The 21,591-nt window shown below is 46.6% G+C and overlaps 1 protein-coding gene across 4 annotated transcripts in view; it reads right to left on the bottom strand.

Annotated features, from left to right (window-relative positions):
• The window catches only part of LOC311357382 (uncharacterized protein), a 77,002-nt gene that overhangs the window by 29,494 nt on the left and 25,917 nt on the right, over window positions 1–21,591 (bottom strand). For all 4 annotated transcript variants that reach the window (XM_084477317.1, XM_084477318.1, XM_084477315.1 and 1 more), the window contains exons 8-15: window positions 21,138–21,384; window positions 18,925–19,657; window positions 15,087–18,665; window positions 12,156–12,223; window positions 4,827–4,920; window positions 2,269–2,399; window positions 767–1,013; window positions 230–443 (exon numbers count right to left, since the gene is read on the bottom strand). In XM_084477317.1, coding sequence (XP_084333443.1) covers window positions 230–443; window positions 767–1,013; window positions 2,269–2,399; window positions 4,827–4,920; window positions 12,156–12,223; window positions 15,087–18,665; window positions 18,925–19,657; window positions 21,138–21,384 — 5,313 coding nt within the window. The remainder of the gene's footprint in view (window positions 1–229; window positions 444–766; window positions 1,014–2,268; window positions 2,400–4,826; window positions 4,921–12,155; window positions 12,224–15,086; window positions 18,666–18,924; window positions 19,658–21,137; window positions 21,385–21,591) is intronic.

Here is a 21,591-nt window from a genome sequence, read left to right as displayed (position 1 = left end):
GCTGCAATTGATTTCATGCTCTATGATATGAAATGAGTGGAGTATGTGTCTCAATAGCTTTCTGTGTGTGTGCATGCTTGTGCGTGCCTGCGTGCATGTGTGTGTGTGTCCATATGCATGCGTGTACGGGACGGCGTATGTCAGCATGTGCGTGTGTCTGCACGGTTATGTCTGCGCATTTGTGTCTGCGTTTGTGTATGTCTGCACGTATGCATCTCTATGCGCTGACCTGCGTTGCGCCGGCACTGGGTCCGCTGGGTCCCCTGGGGGCCCGGGGACGTTGGCCCTGCCGGACTCCCAGCTGTGGCGTCGGAACGGCGAGAGCGAGCGGTTGGAGGCCCGCAGGATGGCCGACGTCACCGAGTTGTCCGACAGATGGTCCTTCCCCTCTTCCTCCTCTCCGCCCGTCGCATCGAGGCCTTCTCCCCCCGTGCAACCTCTCCCTAGAGATGGACAGTGTAATGCATTGAGAGTCTGTGGGACTCGGACTGGTCCCGTGGTTATACCTCAACACGACCGTGATGACCATAGCTGTTTGAGTTTTAGAAGAGACTGGTCTTAAACTGTTTGGAAAAAACTTTTAATCCAATTAAGTTCTGTTTCCAAAGTAAATAACTGTGGTATAAGTATGTTAACGGGTGCTGCCCATGTAAAATAGAGTAACCCCAAGTGCAAATCAACAATTTGAGCAATTTGGCAATTAATATTGGCATTGGACAAGCTCCCTTCCTCGACATCAAGGTCAGAGCCATCCTGGACCGCTTACCTCCTTCTTCTGACTTCCACGGCCCTCCAGGGCTCCAGAGGGACGCAGAGTCACTGGCTCCCACCGACGAGCTGTCCATAGACACGGTGTCCATAGATGCGGTGTCGATGGACGCTGTGTCCATGGACGCGGTGTCCATGCTGTGCCGCGAGGAGACACTGGGGGGTCCCTGCGTGGAGGAGTCGTCGGTGGAGGACCAGGACGAACGTCCTTGCCTGTACTCCGGCCTGGAGCCGGGCGGCGCCGGCTGCAGGGATAGAAGAGCATTTTGTCAACGGCCCGGGCGGTATGATTCACTTCAAATGGTGACAACGTGAAGGTATTGTAGGAAATATATTCCTGCTTCAAAACGATCTATACACGGCAATCATCATCATCCGTACACACTCACTGAGCAGACACAAACACACACACACACACACACACACAGTTACGCTTTCAAAAATGTCAAACATGTACAGTATAACTCACGATTGCATTTTCTGTGGTTAATAGTTTTGTTTTTACCCCAATGAAATAATGGCAGGTATGCCGGGTAGTTGAGTCAGTGTGTGTGTGCACCGTTCTAACAAACGTGGTGGAAAAAGGGAGCCCCTATCGTCAGTAGCGCGTGAGTCAGTGGGAGCGGACTGACGGCAAGGAGACGAGAAACTCCCTGGCTGACTTTTTCCCCCTCACTTTCTTTCATTCATTTGGCTGTCTGTCTTTCTGTCCCGCCCGACACACACACACACACACACACACACACACACACACACACACACACACACACACACACACACACACACACACACACACACACACACACACACACACACACACACACACACACACACACACACACACACACACCACCCTGCCCTGTTTTCCTCTTTCTTCCCCCCATTCCACATAACTGTGAGGACCGGGCTTCCAGAGGGTGGTGGAGGCTCAGGCTGCTGCTCCGGCCCCACTCACGTGTCCAACAGGAGGTGCTTGGGACTGGGGGAGAAGGGGGCGGTGTTTGGGTAGGGGGGTGGAGGTGGGGTGGGGTGGAGGTGGGGTGGAGGTGGGGTGGGGTGGGGGGGTGGGTGAACAAGGTGGAACAACGGTTGTATAATCCAGCGAAGAATAAAAAGCCAGTGGGAATCATCGAGTATAACCAGAAGGCTTCCCCGGTCATTATGGTCTGTTTCTATTTTGGGGCGTGGGGGTATTTTCCGCTCGAGGTACGGGTGTGTTAGGGTCACAGATTCCCCCGCAACTGCTCGTTATTTCCTGAGCCTACGTGAAATTGCTCCGAGATCTGTTTCCAACCTGAGGGTGTCTCGACACTAGAAGACCATAATCTGGCGTGTAAGATTACACGGCGAAGAATTAAGCAGCGAGTTACCATGCTACAGGGCCGACAACAACAACAACAACAAACACAGGTCATGATGACTGCCGCAAAAGCTAGATGTACCCGCCTGAGTGTGTGGGCGTGCCTGCGTGCTCGTTTGCGTGCGTGTGCATTGACGTACCTTTTTGAAGACGCAGTCATCCAGTTCCACGCTGGGTGTCAGACGCTCCACTGCATCATGGGTGGTCGCCGGGTGCGCCTGGAGCATGCGGTCCACTTCGTCTCCCTCCCAGGGAACGGACAGACCCCGGTCTGCTTAGGAGCAAGAGAGGAGAGGACAGTCCCGTTATAATAACAGTGCTTCTGGATGTATAACTTCAATAGCTGTTGTCTAGTCTTCATCAAAGAGCTGCCCAACTTTGTGGATATTTGAATGCATTTCAGAATACAGAAACAAGAGGGTAGAAGTATCTTTAACAGCCTTGTTTGTTGTTCACAACCCTATGTAAACAGGACTGACTTAGTGACAAGTGGGTGTGTTAAGGTTAAGTGCTGTTCACATCTCGCATGCAGTGTTGATAGGTTGTTCATTTATCTGTCAGTATCTAGACAGGATTTAACACAAAACAAGATTCCAAACGACCAATACCGGTTATTCGGTTACCTTTTAACCAAATAGAGGTTCAAACATCTGCCTTTAGAAAATGTAATGATTGGAGCTTTTTACAAGATGGTGTTTACCGTTTAATCTGCAATAAAAAAGAACTTTCCCTTCCTGCAAGAAGCTTGCCCTCCGGTAGATTCACAACGTAATTACCATTTATTAGTCAGACCTATTCAGTGCAGTACGCAATACTTCAAAATGATTTGTTTGCATTTTCGCCACATCAGTTTAGAGAGAAAACAAAGGAGTCGGCAGATCCGATTTATTCCTGGGACACTCATAAAATAGCTTAAACTACATATGGCAAAATGTAATAAGTAACATAATTCAGGTTTAACATTGCAACTAAGGGATAAGTAATAAAATGATTAACTTGTTTGTACTTTTAAATACTGTATATAAACAATAATGAAGAGCTCTACCAACAACTTTACAGCTACTACAGAGGCTTTCTTTCATGTAACAAAGTATTGCAGCACTGGATGCAATACCCTCAGACAGGAAGCTGACCTCATAGCAACCAGACCACAGAAAAAGACTGAAAGAGTTGGGAAAGAGAGAAGAGAGAAGAGAAGAGACAGACGATGAGGAAGGAGAGAGAAATGTATGCCCATTGTGTGGTGTGAGTGTGTCAATGTTTCTCTCTCTGTGTGTGTGTGTGTGTGTGTGTGTGTGTGTGTGTGTGTGTGTGTGTGTGTGTGTGTGTGTGTGTGTGTGTGTGTGTGTGTGTGTGTGTGTGTGTGTCATACAGGAAGAGAAAGAGAGGCACAGAGTCTGGACTTCTGCAAGTTGTCTCATCAGCTATATTGGGATGGCAGGAAGGACATGATCTGACTGTAATGTCAAACTAAACTAAATGAACAAGAGGCTTTGGTTTTGAGCTACAGGTGAAAACAGTTCTGAGACTGAGCAATCTGTTTAAAGTTTGACATTGTGCTGGAAAACGTTAACAAATTTAGACATGATGATTATTTGTCAATCTGAAAAAAAAGCGTGGTGTGTATACCTTACATTTTCCATTTCATACCTTGCCCGTAAACGATGGCCCCTGGATTCAACTAAAGCATGAAGCATGTTCAGTTGTATTATCTAATGGCCTCTGGTGGATTGAATTGTGTCCGTTGAGATTTTGTTAAAGGGAAATGGAGGGGTAGAGAGCAAAGCATTGACTGATGAAAAAACAAATCAAATCTCTTTCTTAATTAAATGAACACATCTGATATGTTCATGAGTTTTTCTGGGCATGTGTACGTATGTCTTAATTTATTTTTCCTCATCTTGGTAGGAGTCTGTGGTCTGCATGATGTAGTTACACACGTCACTACTCACTGGGTCAGAGCCCGATGGGATCTGACTGTCATCCTATGAGGATATGGGAGAGAGGGGGGTGAGCGGTCACATCCTACATAGACATGGGTTCTCTCTAACCCTGACTTCTTGTCTGTATACTGGCAGCAAGATGACATGAAGGTGCCTCGGCGTGGACCACATCACCAACCTCAACCTTCCCTGATCTTTTGAGTCCTCCAGGTTGTCTCGTGGGATTATAATGTGTAATCTCGGTTTCGCTGTTGATTTGCGCAATTGCTGCTGTTTTATGTGGTGGTTTTAGTTAGCTGCTTCAGAAGACTCTTTATGCATGATGGTACTTTTGATTATGTGGCCGGTGTGTCTGAACCTTCACCCACCTACCGACTCCACTCTGTTGGGAGTGGTTTGCCGTTCCATGGAAATACATCAGAGCTACAGGACTATATGGTAATACAGCAAAGCTACGTGGCTCAGGGATATGGCTTCTTGTGTGTCGGTTACATAACAACCTCTTTGTTTGAACGCAAAAATGTGGTGGTTATTATTTCCGTAAAAAAGAAGAAGCCCAATTCAGAACCATCCCTCGTTTTTGGCATTCACTTTGTTTTGGGAAATAGTTGTGGTGGACAGAATGGCCCGGTATTTAGCACCAATGCCTTGCAGAGGGATGGTAGCTCTAGGTCCAGACCCCCACTGAGACTGAGAGTGGGGTTCTGAGCACCTGCACTGTGAACTCTGAACCTCAGCATGGCGATGGGTCTTACCTGTGACAGGGGCCGGTGGTGTGCAGGACCCAGGGAGGGTGTGGGGCTCCGGGCAGGGCCCTAGTGGGAAGAAGGTCTCCTTGTCTCTCTGGATCTGCAGGGGGACAGTACATTAAGGAGGTTTGTTACATGTGTGTGTGATCCCGTTCACCGGAGATTCACAGTGTCGTGTACGCATTACGCTCCCATACTTTCATGGTTTATGAGTAACCAAAAGTTTTTTTGCCCTCAACACACATGTGGGCAAGCGGATGTACGTGCGTGTGCGCGCACACGCACACACACACACACACACACACACACACACACACACACACACACACACACACACACACACACACACACCGGTGTCTCAAGCAAACTATTGTTCCTATTGTTCCTCCCATGCAGCGAGAGATCCAGTGGAGTGCCAGATACGTGGAGGAGTGGGTATCTCTAGGGCACATGTGTAACACACACACACACACACACTAAAGTCACCCAAAGGCCCGCACAGCCCAACATGTAGGAAGACATTTCGAAAACTTGCAAAGACACAGAAGACACACACAATGCACACATTGTCCTGGATTTAGTTTCCCTCTCAAAAATGAAGACCTTGAGAAGCAACTGTTTAGCGTAGCGCTGTCAATACATCAAAGGGAGAGAGAATGGGGGACTCCGAGCCACAAGGCGGCTGGCTCGTCTCACACTAGGAGGGGCCGACGTGGAGAGAGATACCAGCCGTGCTGCTCCGCGCCTCGGGAGTGGGACGGAAGATGGGAGACGGAATGAGAGACGCGGGGTGACGCAGGGCGACGGCCGCCCGCGCTGTCCACCGCTGCTCTATCTGCGTGGGGAGGGAGGGGCCGGCATTCTTCAGCCTTCTGGTGTGGGCACGCACGCGGGCACGGGCACAAGAAGGGGGAAAATAGTTTGGAGTTGCGTGAGTGCTCGCATGGCTGCTCTGGTACTAATGCGAGGATTGACAAAAATGCTGAGTTGTGGCTGCAGTGTTTTAGCAAGAACCAGATTCTGGTTGCAATTGTCAACAACAACAACAACGACGAGAAAAATAAGACCCAACTCTCAAATTCCCCTGGCGGCAATCTGCATCCCTCACTGTAGTGGTCGTTGCTCGACAACTCGACCACCACAATGATCTCATATTCAGTTGTCTGATCGTTAATCGTCGTCAGCCAATGGCTCCTTTGTCCGTCGGTCTCAATCAGTCCCTTGTCCCCCCGTTACTATACTCTTGTGTCCCTCTCCAGTGCTATGGACATCTTGCAGAGATGTTTTACAGGCAAGCTGTTGCCCACGCCTCTGGCAGACAACAGAGATTTGTTTGTTAATCTGCCGTCCTGTTCAGAGAGCCTGTCCACGTGAATAATATGGACCATCCATCGGTCACGTGATCGAAACCCTGCATTCATCTGCATTTGATCCAAAAATGTTATGGATTTTGAATTCTTAAGAAATATTCTTTACAACCATCAATTGACTTGTGACCAATAGTTGTATCAGTATTACCGTTGACTTAAATCCATCCAAATAGCCAGATCCAAACTGAAACACTTTCCAGAACCTAGAGGGAGAACATGCTACAACATGTGTGAGCGGACGTGGTGATATACACATTCTTCGGTGGAATAAACTCTCCAGATTAATCTCCAGAGAGGGATACTGTGTGGTTCCCAAACATCAACATGGCCTCCCCTTTGCATTTGTGTCACGACACTGTTCAAGTGGGTAAAAAGCCTATGTCACATTTCGATTAAAAAGTGTTCATGCACAACAATAACATGCACTCTCACTTTGAGAGCATGTGACCAGTGTATATTCAGCACGCGATAGAGCCCCTGCCCTGTGCGCGGGCTAGCTGACTGCTCTTGTCGACTCTGCGACCCTGCCTGGCTTGCATAGCAGCGGATGTTCATTGTCTGCGAATGTTTGTGATAACACAGCCACGGTGATCAGACTAAGAGGGTCTGGTCCGTCTAGACTCCCAGGGTCCCCCCTCTCCCCTGCCCACCCCCCCCCCCACCCCCCCTGCTGGCTATGACGTGGTCAGCCATGAACTATGATAGCATCTTTAGCTAAAACCCAAAACACAAAATCCAAACTAAAGGGTGGCTGTTTGATGCCTTCTTCATGAAGTACTGTGGACTGGTGATAAAGAGGGGGTGTAGGTGTGGGGAATGGGGGGGGGGGCGGAGTCTCCTTGGGAACATGGGTGTGGTGCGAGACAGAGGAGGGTCTCCCGCATGACGAGGAGGAAGATTACACAATCGCTTGAATCCGCCGTCAATGTCTTCCCTCTTTAAACATAAGGGTCAGATCTTGGTGGAGATGGGCACACTTTAAATGCATGAGTGTGTGTGCGCCTCATCCTCATTTACCTTCAGGAAATACCTCGGCCAACCACAACAGTTCCTGTTTCAATTCAAAGTTAAATTCAAGGTTTTTAAACGCTACTTGATGTGTTTAACTTCCTATCCCTAAGGGGTATGACAAAAGATGCTAACCACGCATGACTTGTGTGTGCACGTGTGACTAGTCTACTGAGGGGGCAGGTTGGGACTTGGAAAGTGTGTAGCCTGGGGGCTTCTTATTCAGCAACAAGCTCCCTAGCTACCTAGACAGAACCCAGCAGCATGGTTGATCGCCGTAAACAGAGTGGCTGTGTGTGTGTGTGTGTGTGTGTGTGTGTGTGTGTGTGTGTGTGTGTGTGTGTGTGTGTGTGTGTGTGTGTGTGTGTGTGTGTGTGTGTGTGTGTGTGTGTGTGTTTCTGGTTAGAGGTAGCGACAGATGGCGGGTTCATTTGATATGTTTGGGTAGTGATTTATAATTTACTGTGGAGCACAAAAGCCATTACCCTGGATCACATCAGATCCTAGGGGTACGATCTAGGGTAAAAGATAAGAAACAAATGTGCCTTTGTGAGACATTTGTAAGGTGTTCAGCATTGACAATAACATCAGTAAAATAAAGCTGTAGTAGGAGCAAAATAGAATTTCAATAGAATTTCAGGAGTAAAGCTCTCTTTTGCAAGCAGAAACACCATAGGCAAAAATGAAGAAAATAATTTTAAATTATTTTAAATTCAAAGTGATTCATATAGGGGGGAAAAATGTATTACAGATTAAATTAATCTGGAATTATTTGCCAAACGGGCAGGTTTGCCATGCCTGCATTTTGTTAATTACACAGGCCGGCAAGGCTTTGGTAAACAAATGTGTTGAAGGGGCAGACAGCAAGGCCTTCAAGAGCCAGCCGCCAGCCCAGTATTGTTATGGAGGCTATGCGTGAAGCCAGATCTCCTCTCATTGTCACATAGAAGAGTTACTCAATACTGAGGCCTTCAAAACAATCAAACTATGTCAATAATGTACCAACTAGATCACCGAGCATTGCAAGCTCACCGCTATGAGCGTGGAAAAAAAGGGAAACCTTTTGCACAGGGACTTTTCAACACGCACACGTTGGTGTGTTCAAAGTATTGCCACACAAACAAACACACCCACCTTAATTAACACCACGTCCACGGTCCTCTCTCCCTTAGCGCAGAGACTGTACCTCCGCCTGTGTCTCTCGTACATGCTAGCAGGAGATCCCGAAAAATTGACTGATGAAGACTTAGGAAAAGAAAAGTAATTCCAGCTGTCAGGCTAGGAGAGGCGCTAACACCTGGCCCGCATGCCAGCACCACGGCAGGTTTGAATACCAAACAATGGAACTCCCTTTTGTTTGTCAGAGCTAGCCGTTACTGTAGTTGCAGTTTAAGTGTTGTTTGTTTTTGCTGATAGTTTCTCAAACTGCTCGGACAGGGAGGAGAACTACCAGACGCTGTCGTTATCCCCAGTCCGAAGTAGTTGGCTGAGTGAAGGAAAAAAAACAAAAGAAAAGAGATGCTTAACTAATACTTAACCAAACGGAGCTTAGCTTAAGGCACAAAAAAAACCCTGACACAGCTGGCATTGTGCGCGGAACCGCTCTAAAAACAGCCGACCGTCTGAGAAAAAAATCTGTATCCGTACAAAACAGGAGACAACGTCTAAGAGGGTCACCTCTGGAATTGGCAAATTCAGGTCCAAGACATCGGCCATTGCCTAAAACAAGCACCAAAATGCAAAAACCAAACGACAACTCCACAGAAAAGTGCAAGGGCTCGGTCCAGCGTTCTGCCAGTGTAGCGAGAGGTAGCGATCGGTGCCCATGTTCCAGTGCGTAATCCAGTAAACTCCAGCTCCGCTCCACCTCCCTGCAGCCCAGAACGGAAAATGAGACGCTTTTGCCCACATCTGTTCACTGGGCCGGCCCCTCCCTAGCTCCCTCTCCCACTCTCCTTCTCTCCCTCCCTCCCCACATATACACCATTGGGCTGCTTTGAAAAAACACTCCAGTTCCTAGTCTTTCTTTTCTCCATTTTATTCCTCACACAAAAACAACCCCCCCCCCCCACACACACACAATCAATAAGTGCCTCTTTACTTCTGACTGACCGAGAGATACACGATTATAAGGGTCAAGAGCTGGTTATTGGGCTAAAGCATATGGACTCCTACGTCCGTGTGTTTGTGTACACGTGTGTATGAGGGGATCAAATTGATGTGCGAGAGAGAGAGAGAGAGAGAGAGAGAGAGAGAGAGAGAGAGAGAGAGAGAGAGAGAGAGAGAGAGAGAGAGAGAGAGAAAACCAGTTTAAATGGGTCGCTAATTGTGTGTTGGTGTGAGAGGGGGAGGCAGAGATGCAGCAACGGTGGAATGAGAGGTCTTTAGAACTATGATTATGTGGGGTGGATCCGAGCTTGTGGATCCACCCCACATGGATCCGAGTCATGTCTACCGTTGTACCCAGTTGCCAACGGTGGACAATACAGCATGTACAGTATGAAAACGTAGGCCGGTATATGTAGGGATTCTATACACAAGGATGAAAAATGTTTTTTCCAGGGGAATAAAAAAATAAACACGACACTAAGGCTGATGTGCTACAAGTTATGCCTTTTGCAACCTTCCATTACATAAAATAAAATACATGTTTAGTTATATATACACACTGCCAAAACTATAGATTTGCTAAACAGAAATAACGCTGCGCGTTCATCACTCTACAATTTCCATAAAGTTGAGTCGGTTAAAGATCCCTTGCCAAGGAATGTTTCCAGCGCAACGCGCCTAGCTCACAAAACTCTGAACAAACTGTCAAATGACAAACTTGGTGGTGCAGATCACCAAGTCAACGTGGTCTCCATGAGGATAGGCCGCTTCTCACCCCTGTTCTACCTTGGGACAGCAGAGCCCGCTGCGATGCTGAAGGAGGGCAGCCTCACAATGGACCATTCAGTTTGAAGGTAAAGAACGGACCAAATAATTAGACATGGCATTTTCGGATGTTTGTAGACACGCAGGAAAGACGTGAACTTTACCCTTGTTTTATGTTAAACGCGTTACAATAAGTGTTGTAGTGTGGACATTAGAGGCTACATTCCTGATAGCCCTGAAATAAGTATTGTATATCATTAGTGGTAGGCTTGTTGCTGTGATACTTGTTGCTGTGATACATTCTTTAAGAATGAAGGTTTAACATTGGAGAAGCTGCTCCATCCGTCATTGTAGTTGCTTTGGTCTACCCAAGAATTCTCTCAAGTCAAAAAAAGTGCAGAGGGGTTTTGTCCCTCAGAACACAGCCGTCACGTGTGGCCAATGAGTGGAAATAAGCAACTCCATCTGCAACCAATCAGCACCACACAAACACAGCTGTCCCCATGGTTACAGCTGTGCACACCTTCCAGTTGTGTCCATGATGCAGGGAGGGGGTTCCAACACGGGGGTGTGATTTAGTTGGGAGAGGGCGAATGAGAAAGGAGGGTGGGGGCACACATGCGCACAGAGCACGGTCATTTGGAAGCAGTTATCCCCACACTAAACACTAGTGGGCAGTAAAGGACGGCAAACGTTTAATCAGCAACGAAAAAACCACAACATGAACAACATGGATCTATTCATTTGTCTGTAGGCTCAGTACTCCTGTCTGTCCTCGGCCTGTATTTAGAACGCAGAACTTGGGGGAGACAGAGAAACTGAGACGTACTCACTCCTTCTCTCAGCTCATGCCAGGGTATTGGTCTAAATTTAACCTTAATTTAAGCTTAAGCACCTTAAGGTTGGTAAAACTGGTATGAAACCAGGCAGCCTTCGGTTGAACCTTAACCATAGTAAACTAATAAATGTAATAAAAAATAGATCCACTGCTACAATGCTTTCACACAACCTTAAGGACTAAAACAGAAACATTCAATCAGAAGCTACTTAAATCCAGAATAATCCATGCTTTGGGTGTACTGCCAGACAGAAAATTGACAAATACCAATATATTTGAGAGTTAAGGGACCATCTAGCTTCACACTATTCTCTCAATTCTAGTTTACTGGCCAGTTACAATTAAGTACAGAACATTGTACAGTATACAATTAAGTAGAACCTTTCTGCTTGGAGTCAAATACCCTAATCTATTCATATTATAGCCAGTCTCCCTTTTGCTATATTTCTTTTCCCTTCTTCACCATCTTTCTCTTCTTTTCCTCCCAGAGATTTAGCATTATATCCCTGTCACTCAGCCACACACACACACACACACACACACACACACACACACACACACACACACACACACACACACACACACACACACACACACACACACACACACACACACACACACACACACACACACACACACACACACACACACACACACACAGATCCAGAGATTCCCATATCTTAGTCGATGACCCCCGACTGCAGAGCCTCTTGACAAGTGCGTCATTCAGGGCCACTAAAGAGCAATTTGCACAGGGCCTCGTCTGTGGCCCCGATCATGTGCCTAGACCCGACCGGCCAGGCTTGACCTGAACCAAGCTGCCACCCAGATTTAACTGACGGTGTCTGATTTGTCAATTAGCCCATCAACCACAAAGATAATCCCATGAAAAGACACACGTACACAAAAACACACCGGTGTTTTCAGGCCATCCTTACTTTAAGTCTAAGCCTTTGATAGGTGTCTGTACTTGAATGTTTATTTAAAATTCATTAATGAAAAATATGTTAATTTGGAATCCACTACTATGCTATACAAATTCTTAGTAAGTTCACACACACACACACATTATTTTTATAAACCCTTTAAAGAAATAAAGGGAATGATGAATGAGTTTGAACGCAACCTGTGGCACAACCTTAGGTCACCAGGCTGTGCTCCAACGAAACAGCCCCCGTTAATCTGAGTCCCACAGGACAGTCAGGCCCCCCCCCCACGGGGTCAACCCCCCCATGTTGAACTCACCTCAGGATGGAGGGTACCCTCTGTGCCCATCGTCTCGGGGGGCTGTGCTTCCTGCAGGCCTTCCCTCTCTGAAGGAAAGAGAGAGAGATCGAAGTTAGCATAAATAAGAACATATTTATAGAAAAAAAACGAATTACTAATTAATTTTGTATTTTATTTTCAGAATCATGAATTATCAAAATAGCAACACGTTGGCAACCTCTTTTGACCTCCATATCCTTTTTGCTAAATTTTGTCATGTTCCCACGGGTCCATCAGTCGAAGAGATGAGACAGGAGACTCGTGGTTATACGACAGAACCGACCCGAGACCTCTGAATAGTGGAAACTTCTATGTGAGTTTATCAAATCAATGTTTTCAAAATGAAAACGTCCAGAATGTTCATCATCAGCCAATGACAAAATAACCTCATCAAAACAACCTCCCACCAATAAAAGCCCAATATATCCACTAACCTAATCTAAAGCATTTATAAAGAAATTACAAGTCAGGAGATCAGATACCATGATAACATCCACTAAAAGAACGTGGTCTTCTGCCCTTTATCGATTACACAATTTTAATAATACAACTTTTCCCCCCCGTGAGAAAAGGAAAAGAACTCAGCCAACGGCTACTTCCCCACACACACACACACACACACACACACACACACACACACACACACACACACACACACACACACACACACACACACACACACACACACACACACACACACACACACACACAGCTGATATATATGTGATTCCATATAGTTAAGCCTACATCATGTGCTGTGTTCTCCCTGTATGCATCACAGGGGGAAATTATCCCCTTTCACACATGCATGCACATGCATGGCTTTCACTGCAATGTTCAGGAACCATTCCTGCATGGGTCATGCGTGACTGGGAGCATGGGTGGATATTCAGGTACGGCTGTGTTGTGGATGAAAGCAGTAACATCACCGAGGGAGGCAGGTTAAAGATTACGTCAGTTTGACGAACCAATCACAAGACGCCGCTGATTAAGTATTTTAATCTGTGGCTTCTTATTTAATGTGTCAATGCTTTTCGGGTGATTCGATTCATATTATCACGATTATTAATACAGTGATTAAGGGATTATAAAGGAGCTATTCTCAGTCCCGAGTTTTATGGCGGCAGGCAAAGATAAGTGTTGCATTTCCATCATCTGTTGGACTTTATATTGCCCAATCTTTTCCGTCATGGGTCAATAGTAAAAATCACTAGCTTTGCCTGAATGGTCATCCCAGTAATTGACTGGGAACTATGTGTGAAAGAGGCTTAAGACTGACACACTCCAAAATCACAAGGAGAATATGTAGTATACTAGCATATCATAATGTTTTACGGTATTTTTTTTTTCCTTTCTTTATGGAAGAAAGGCTGTATATTCGACAAGATATCGCATCAGCTGCCAACCGTTCCATCAGCCTCTTTGCGCATGAAACATAGGAATTGTATAATTAGCCTACTTTTTCTGAGGAGATAAGATAACGGGGGGCATTATAGCTGTGACTCAACCAACGGACAAAGCAGGTCAAGGTGCCAACTACTAGCCTGTTTTCTAAGGAAACTGACACTCCCACACTTATCTCTCATGATATTTGTCATTAATTTGTGGTCTGTGTTTTGAGTCATAGATTGTTTGAATTAGTTTATCTCGAACTACTGTGGCAGTCAGAGCAAACAGTTAAACAGCATCCTGCTACAAAACTTTTAAACTAAGCTAGCACAAAGCTGAGCAAACATTCATTACTGAGCCAGTGGCCATTTAATCAATCTAGAAGAGACCATCCCTGGATAATATTTAACATAAAAGATGATTCAGAAAGAAATGCCACCATTGCAATGAAGTCATTTTTTATTAATAATTTAACTAAAAGTCTGGAACCCTGGATATCATAAATTGGCACACTCAAAAACTCTCACACTGATTACATTGCAAAAAAAGATTAGCTTATTCATTGACTTACTATCCGACGCTCACACACTCTCATACTCACAATGTCCACTTCTCAGCCGGACTCTACTTTTGCCATCTACTGTAGAGGTCAGATGACCTCATCAGGTTGCTTAGATACCACCCTCCCACACAAACAGGGGCGCTGGGTAAACGGACTGACAGACACACACAGCCCTACGCAGTTGTTTCCACAATATTCCATCCCCCACAGCTTCCCTATATGCATTCTACCACAGACCCAACAAGGCAGCTGGGACTATACCAAAAGACACATGCCCCTGACCTCTGAACCTCAAACAGGGGACGTACTGTACATCCAAAGAGCGAGATATTTTATACTGACAAACTTTACCGTGCATACCCATGTCATAGCTGATGTTCGTTTACAGCATTAAAGCTATGGCCTCAATTTAATGGAAATATTACTTTAGAGAAAGAGGAAAAACTAAAAGAGAGTCGAAGAGGAGAAAGGAAGAATGCAAAGCTTGCCTACAAGTTTAACCCTCAGCTACTCAAAGGTAATCAAGGGTCTCAGTACTTATAATAGGTGTAAGAAAGAATCAGAATTCCTTCTCAATACTGGCAACTTTGGCCGGTTAGTGAACTGCAGTCTGCTCAAGCTCTTGCATTCAGTGCAGTTGAGTGTGAGCTCCATGGGATGAGACAATAACAAGCAAACTAAGGTTAATTATACTCACAAATTAACATTTTATAAATAACATAGTTGTGAAAGAACAGACATTTTTGCCATTATCTGTGCTTAGACTTCACTTTTCTTAGCCAAACTGACCTAGTTCAAATAATAATAAATCATCCCACGGGCTGCACTATGAGATTGTGGGTGAAGGAAATTAAAACCTGCTCGTATATTGGCAATTTCAAGTGATTTATGTATGCACAAATCCTACATGTAGTCCCTTTAGACAATGATCTGAACAAAATGTATCAAGAGTAATTTACCTGGAGTTTTGGAGGCGTCTTGAGTTGTGACCATAATCCTCTGTGTCTCCTCCCTGTCGCTTGTTATTTCCTGGTCCTTGCATCCATCGACTGTATCCAAATAAGCCACGTTTCCCCCCTGGTCTTGGAACATACCATCTCCATCATACATAACAGCACTGTGATCCCCTTGATGCTGGAAGCTGCTACTTTGAAACTCCATAGGGGTGGCCAAAACAAACATATCTGCCAATGGTTGGGCCGTACCATCGTCAGGAGTCACAGGGGTGGTGGATTCCTTCGACAGGGGGTTTGAGTGGGCCGTACCAGAGCAGGTACCAGAGAGTGAGTGATCCGGATTGACAGGGAGAATCACTTCGCAAGTGGGCATAGAATATTCCTCGTCGTCACAGGAAACAGCACCCATGTATGAGTTCTTGCTCTGGGTTTCGGAGTGCGGAACACCGCTGCCACACACTTCAGACTCTAACGGCAACCTTTGACCCCTGGCTGAACCATCTTGGTGGATCTCGCTTTCACCCTCCTCACAGACAAACACTGCAGTGCCTTCCTGGCCTGTCACACAGGCCTCACTGGCAGGCTCAATGGCAGCCCCAGTTTCAGATGTTCCTTGTGATTCACCGGCTTCACGAGACTCATTTACTAGAACGTGTGCAACCAGGGGGAATCTGGCACTGTGCTCGGGGTTGAGCCTGATACCCAACAGCTCTTCAGACAAGGAGCAGTTGAGTTCTCCGGGTGAGTCATCAGTACACTCTTTAAGTCCGGGATTTTCTGTGGCATTTGAGTCAAACCTGTCTAATTGCTTGCCGTTGCCCTGCCCTGTGTCTATGACAGGGCAAGGCACTCGATCATCCTGACAGAGCTGGCCTTCGCTCTGAGCATCGGTTGGGCTCGTAGGCTGGACTGCAAGTGCTTCATTCAAATCTCTTGACGTTTTTGTGTCGGCCTGTGCTAGGCTGGATTCTTTTATAGTCAGATCTTGACTTATATCCAAGCAGTAGTTTTGTATGGATATGGCTTCTGATATAACTAGTTCTGTGTTTATGATATTTGCCCATGGGGACTCCTCAAGAACGACATGTGCTTCTGGGACTGATTGTTTACTCGGTAACATACGTTCCATGTCTTGTGGCTCTTCTACCTTTTTCAGTCGATATTCCTCATCGGCTGATACTTTGTCGTCTGATGGACAATAATCTTCTGTGTCAGACAGTTCATGACAAGCGCGGCTTTTGCTGGTCGGTGGCGTGCAGGCCAGTTCTGCTTGTAAATCGTTTGTGAGCTGGTTCACACACATGTCCACTTGAACTGTGGTGCTGAGGGGCAGCTCGTGTTCGCTGCTGACCACCAATGCGGACTGAATAGGAGTCTGCTCTGTGAGAGACGACTCTTTGGACAACTCTGCCTCTGTCAGACCATCAGTTAGCCGTTGGCTCAGCTCTATTTTAGCAAGCGCCGATGCTATGGCCACGGTAACTACAGCAACCGCTGCCGCTGCTAGCTCCTCATTGTAGTGAAGATTATCCTCTCCATCCATGCTCCTATTCTCTGCCTCCCTGCGGTTCTCATTCTCACCATTGTCATGCACTTCAGCACTACTCTCGATCATCTCTTCCCCTTTTCTTTCTTCTTTGTTCCATATACAGCTCTTTGCACTAGCACTAGCGGCCACAACTACTTCGTCGCTGTGCCTCTCCTTAATACCAGCCTCTCGCATTTCCTCACGGCCCCCCCTCGCCTCGCTTCCCTTTACCTCACTCAGTTTGTCCTCACTTGGCCCATCTCGGGGCGGCTCAACGTGTCCAAAACAATGTCCCGAATCAGCCGTTACAGTTCCGTCTGCAGTTCCTTCCTGTGTTTTAAGCGGCGAAACATCCGCTGCCGCCTCCTCCCCTTGTTGTGGCGGTTCCACAGGGGGGGCTCCTTCATGCTGTATGGCTGCCATGCATGTGCTTGTCTCTGTGGTAGAGTCCAAAAGCCATTCAACATCTGTGGGGCTCGCAGTTTCGATCGTCGTCACACATTCAGGAAGTTGACCAACAGATCGATCCACAGAGTTCGGTTCAGCTTCCAGAGCCTCCACATGTGAACAGTCGTTGAGTTCCATCGCTGCGACAGGCTCTGCGTTTTTCTCAGACAAAAGCACAGCGTCAAAAGCTCCCTTTGATTCTGTGGTGTCTGAATGTCCATAATCCAGTTCTGTTGGAACTACATCATCGACATCTCTATTAAAATCACTTACTGTTGCTTCAATTTTTTCAGCTTGGCTCCTAAATTCCACAGGTTGGATAGAAATGTTCCATTCCACTGGCTCTGTAAAATAGGATAATTCAGTTGGGTTTGGTCCCTCCGAATGTAAAAATGTACCAACTTCCTTTGATCCGCTGTCGATTCGCGCAACGCTAGGTCCGGGACTAGGAGAGACTGTATCTGAAAGGGCAACAATGGGTTTGCTACAGTCCATGCTCTTATCCCCCGTCTGGCTGGGTAGGCGCATGGTGCCAGCGTCCACTTCCTCCCTCAGGACTGACTCACTGGGGCAGGGAGGCTGGGAGGCAGCCCTTCCTGCCACAGCCTGGGCTACTGGCCGCGTCTGTGTGGCTACCAGTCTCTCTGCACTGGGCGGATCACCCCCATCAGCCGCTCCACTACCCAGTGCCTTTGGGTCTTTCTCCCGGTTTGGTGGCGCCCGTATCTCCGCCTGTGTTTCGGCCGTCGGGCTGTAGCTCTGCGACTGTGTTCCTGCCTCTGCCAGCATATCCATCAGGACGTGGGACTCTGTGCTGGAGCTGGAGCTAAGTTTGGCTTCGGCCGCACCCCTCCGGCCCCTCTTTCTCCTCCTTTTCTTCCTGCCCTTGTCTCCAGTCTCCTCGGCTCCCTCCTCTGGCCCCTGTTCCGCCTCCTCCCGCTCGACACTCTCCTCGCTGTTGGCCCTCCTTCTGTCGTCACCTCCGCCCGCTCCTCCGTCTGCCCCTCGCTCCTTCCTCTCCGCCTCCCCTTCCCCACTTCCTCCATGGTCCCGCTGTTTTCCGGAGGCTTCCTGTCTTTGTGCGCCAGGCACATGTGACGCTGGCTGTGCTCCAGAGTCTCCAACCTGACTCAGGGCTGACACAGACACTTGAAAACAAGGGTCATGTTCCAAAGAGTCCCCGACACCACAGACCACAGAGGCTTGGGGCTGGCTCAACGCACTCTCCTTTTGCTCTGATTCTTCTAGATGTCCATGGTCTGATGTGAGTGACGTGAGGGTCTGATTCTCTGCCATGTTCTCCCTATACCCAGTAGTCTGGGCATGGGCTTCTTTCCCTTGATAGAGCAGCGCAGCCCCCTCGGCTGGTGGTCGCTCTGGGCTTTCGTCCTGGTACCAGACCGTGTTGGCGGCCGTTTCCGGACCCAGTTCAGAGGACCAGCCCATGGCCGTGGTCCAGCCCCCGTCTCGCCACAGCATCCGGCGGGGTATGCACCCGGGCGACTCCGGGCCGCCCCTCTGAGCGAGGCTCTGGTCTCCCGGGTCGGCCCCGGTCGGTTCCCCCGGGTCGATCTCCGAGTCCAGCGATTGTCCCTGGCCCATGCTCGCTGATAGGAGAAAAACAAGTGTCATTAGGTTGGACTTTAAGTTCATAGATAAAAAGGGAAGTTGGGGTCAACGTAAACTGGACAAATAGTATCTGGAGTCTCTGTCTGATTAGCTTAGCATATTATGGCAATTTTTGTTAAATTATCTAAACAAAGAAAGTATTTGCAAATACAGCATTTGTGAAGTAAACCTTGCAATCAATCAATACATTAAATTACATAATAAATTATTTTTAACCAGCAGCTGACAATGGTCTACCTTTTCTTTCCGGGTTGCCTTCAGAGGGTAGGTTCCATTGAGCCGTGGTACATGCGTTGCTTGTCAGATGATTCTGGTTTGTCTGCTTGGCTGTCAATTCTTCTCTCTCCGTTGCTCTAGCAGAAGTCTCGAGGCAAAGTTCAGAGTTTCCTCCTTCCTGTTTTTCTGCTACGCTGGTAGTCACGACAACCTGTCCTGCATCGCACACAGTCCCAGACAGAGGCACTATGGGAAATGGAGTGCTTGCTGTTTCAGAGCAACTCGTGTATTTCCCCTCTCCTACGAGTCCTTTGGGCAAAATGATGATCAACTCAGAGTTACTTCCCGTTATCTCTGAAGGGTTGTTTATAGCTTTCTCTGGAGTCCATGTGACACTTTTGTCATGTCCTCTACTTTTTGATGTCCTTTTTCTGTTTTTTCTGCTGCGGGTAGGTTGGCGTCCGACGGCAGGACTGGCCCTGCCTGCTGCCTTCTCTTCCTTATTAGAACGGGGACTTCCAGTGTTGCAAGAAGCAATGTCTGCAACAGTGAAACCACATTCGCTTGCCTGTATTTCTGTTGCTTTGCAGCACTTTTCCGGGGCTTCTACAGCAGGTCGTGCAGGCTCCTGTCTCTCTGATTGGCCATTGGATTTAGGACACGCCCTACCAGCAGGGCTACACAGTCCATGACCAGAAGAGAGGTGGGCTGAACCAGGTTTTATGGAACTGGAATCACAGAAATCCAATTTTCCCTGAAATAAAAAAATGAATTAAAATAAATACATAATGAAGACTCAAGGCAGAAAATAAAAGTTAATTCATTTTGCTGGTGGATACTTCAAAGTTTTTTTTGTTATTTTTTATTAGAACTTGTCCCCTACCCTATGAAGCAAGTACAAAACAAGTTATTCACAGAAAAAAGGTAGACAGACAGACAGACAGGCAGACAGACATACACACAACACTGTGCAAATGATTAATTGTCGAAGTACTGAATGAAGGGCTGATCTACAAATAAGTTAACCTAGGGGCATTACTCTCAACCAATGCATAGATAGTTTTGTCCTACCTTTTAGTCCTACATATTGTGATACACCCACTAAGTACATGTCTTCACAATTTGCTCATGGATATGTATTTCAAAAGGACAGTGCATTGCCAATAGGCATTATTTTGAGAAGGCTACAGTGAAACCTGGGGAGAAGAAGAAGTGAGAGTATAGCTAACCAGCTGCTCAAGTGTACAAACCAGTTTAGCCTCACTGCTTCACTGAATAACAGGCATGCGTAAGAGAAAACTACCCTTGCAGGTCACTGGTAACAAACCTCAAATACATAATTAATCATCACTCATCCAGAAATGGGTCATCTCTTTTATGACAGATACACCCAGGCCTATAATCATATTAAAATTTTAGACAAAGCACATACTACACATTAACTGGTAAAAACACCAGGGAAACAGGGGCCACATTGCCTTGACATAAGCAACCCACTCAATTCAACTACGCGCCTTAAAGAATCAATTAAAGCAATAAAGCCTTATGGGTATCACTTTACCTGGGTAGACCACAGTTGAGAATCAGTTTATCAGTTTATTTATTATCACCAAACATATCGAGTTAATAGCAACTATCTATCTGGTGAGATTTGGTAGCTGCTATCAACATAATTTTGTCATATTTTCATTAGCTTCACCTGAATTTGAGTTGTATATCAATATAATACCCATGTTATTCAAATGAGTAGCAAGTGTCGTTAAAGATAACTATCACATGATTAGCACCAACATAAAACCTGAGACTTAACAGCATGCCATTGAGTTAACATGGCCTGTCTAGAGGTAAACAGTTGTATGTCAAAAATGTTGACCATCCAAGTAGAGTGAAAAGATTCTAGGTAGCGGAGTGTTCAGTAATGTCTATTGATCACATAAAGATAAATCAAAAGCAATGTAATTGAGTGTGCCTGTTTAGCAATATTTAAACTAAATTGATACTAAACCGTGGAATATCTAGCTAACGTTATACGGAAGTATGTCAGCGTTATCACTCATTCTAGTCTAGTGGTTCAATATACAGCAGCAGATGATGAACGATGCATTCAAAAAAATTCACATTTTTAAATAGAAATAAAAAGAAACCTACTAACACACCTTACACTGTGCAACACTAAAATGTATACAAAATGAGGAACACAAGCAGGAAAGGTAGCGGCTTCGTCTGGCACTCACCTTCTGCTCTCTGTGTATCTGGACCAGTCTCCTCAGCTCTTCCACCTCGTCCTTCAGCAAACGGCTTTCACTCCTCTGCCTGTCTCCTCTCTCTGCTTCCTCCCTCTCCTTCTCCTTCCCCCGGCAAGCAGGGAGCGTAAGGGTGTAGGTCCCCAGGCCCGGGTGACACTGCAACGCCCGGCCCTCTGGGTAAACCTGGAGCCAGCCTTCGGAGTCCTCCTGAATGTCTTCTGCCGACGCCTCGCACCTACGAACACCAAATGCAGAAGGAGGAGGTAGATCAGTGGAGGCCTCTGAGATGGGGGTGGTGGCAGGGGGAATTAAGTGTGAATGACAACATTCACACCTAACTTTCTGACTGCGTTCCCCAGCTTGCATGCACACGTATCAGCACTTTGATGATTTCCTCTTGTCTTCTCTCTTCTCACACCATTATATTATGTCATTATACACA

The sequence above is a fragment of the Micromesistius poutassou genome (assembly GCF_964030765.1).
Source record: "Micromesistius poutassou genome assembly, chromosome: 13".
Lineage (NCBI taxonomy): Eukaryota > Metazoa > Chordata > Actinopteri > Gadiformes > Gadidae > Micromesistius > Micromesistius poutassou.
This window is presented reverse-complemented; position numbering and strand designations above follow the sequence as displayed.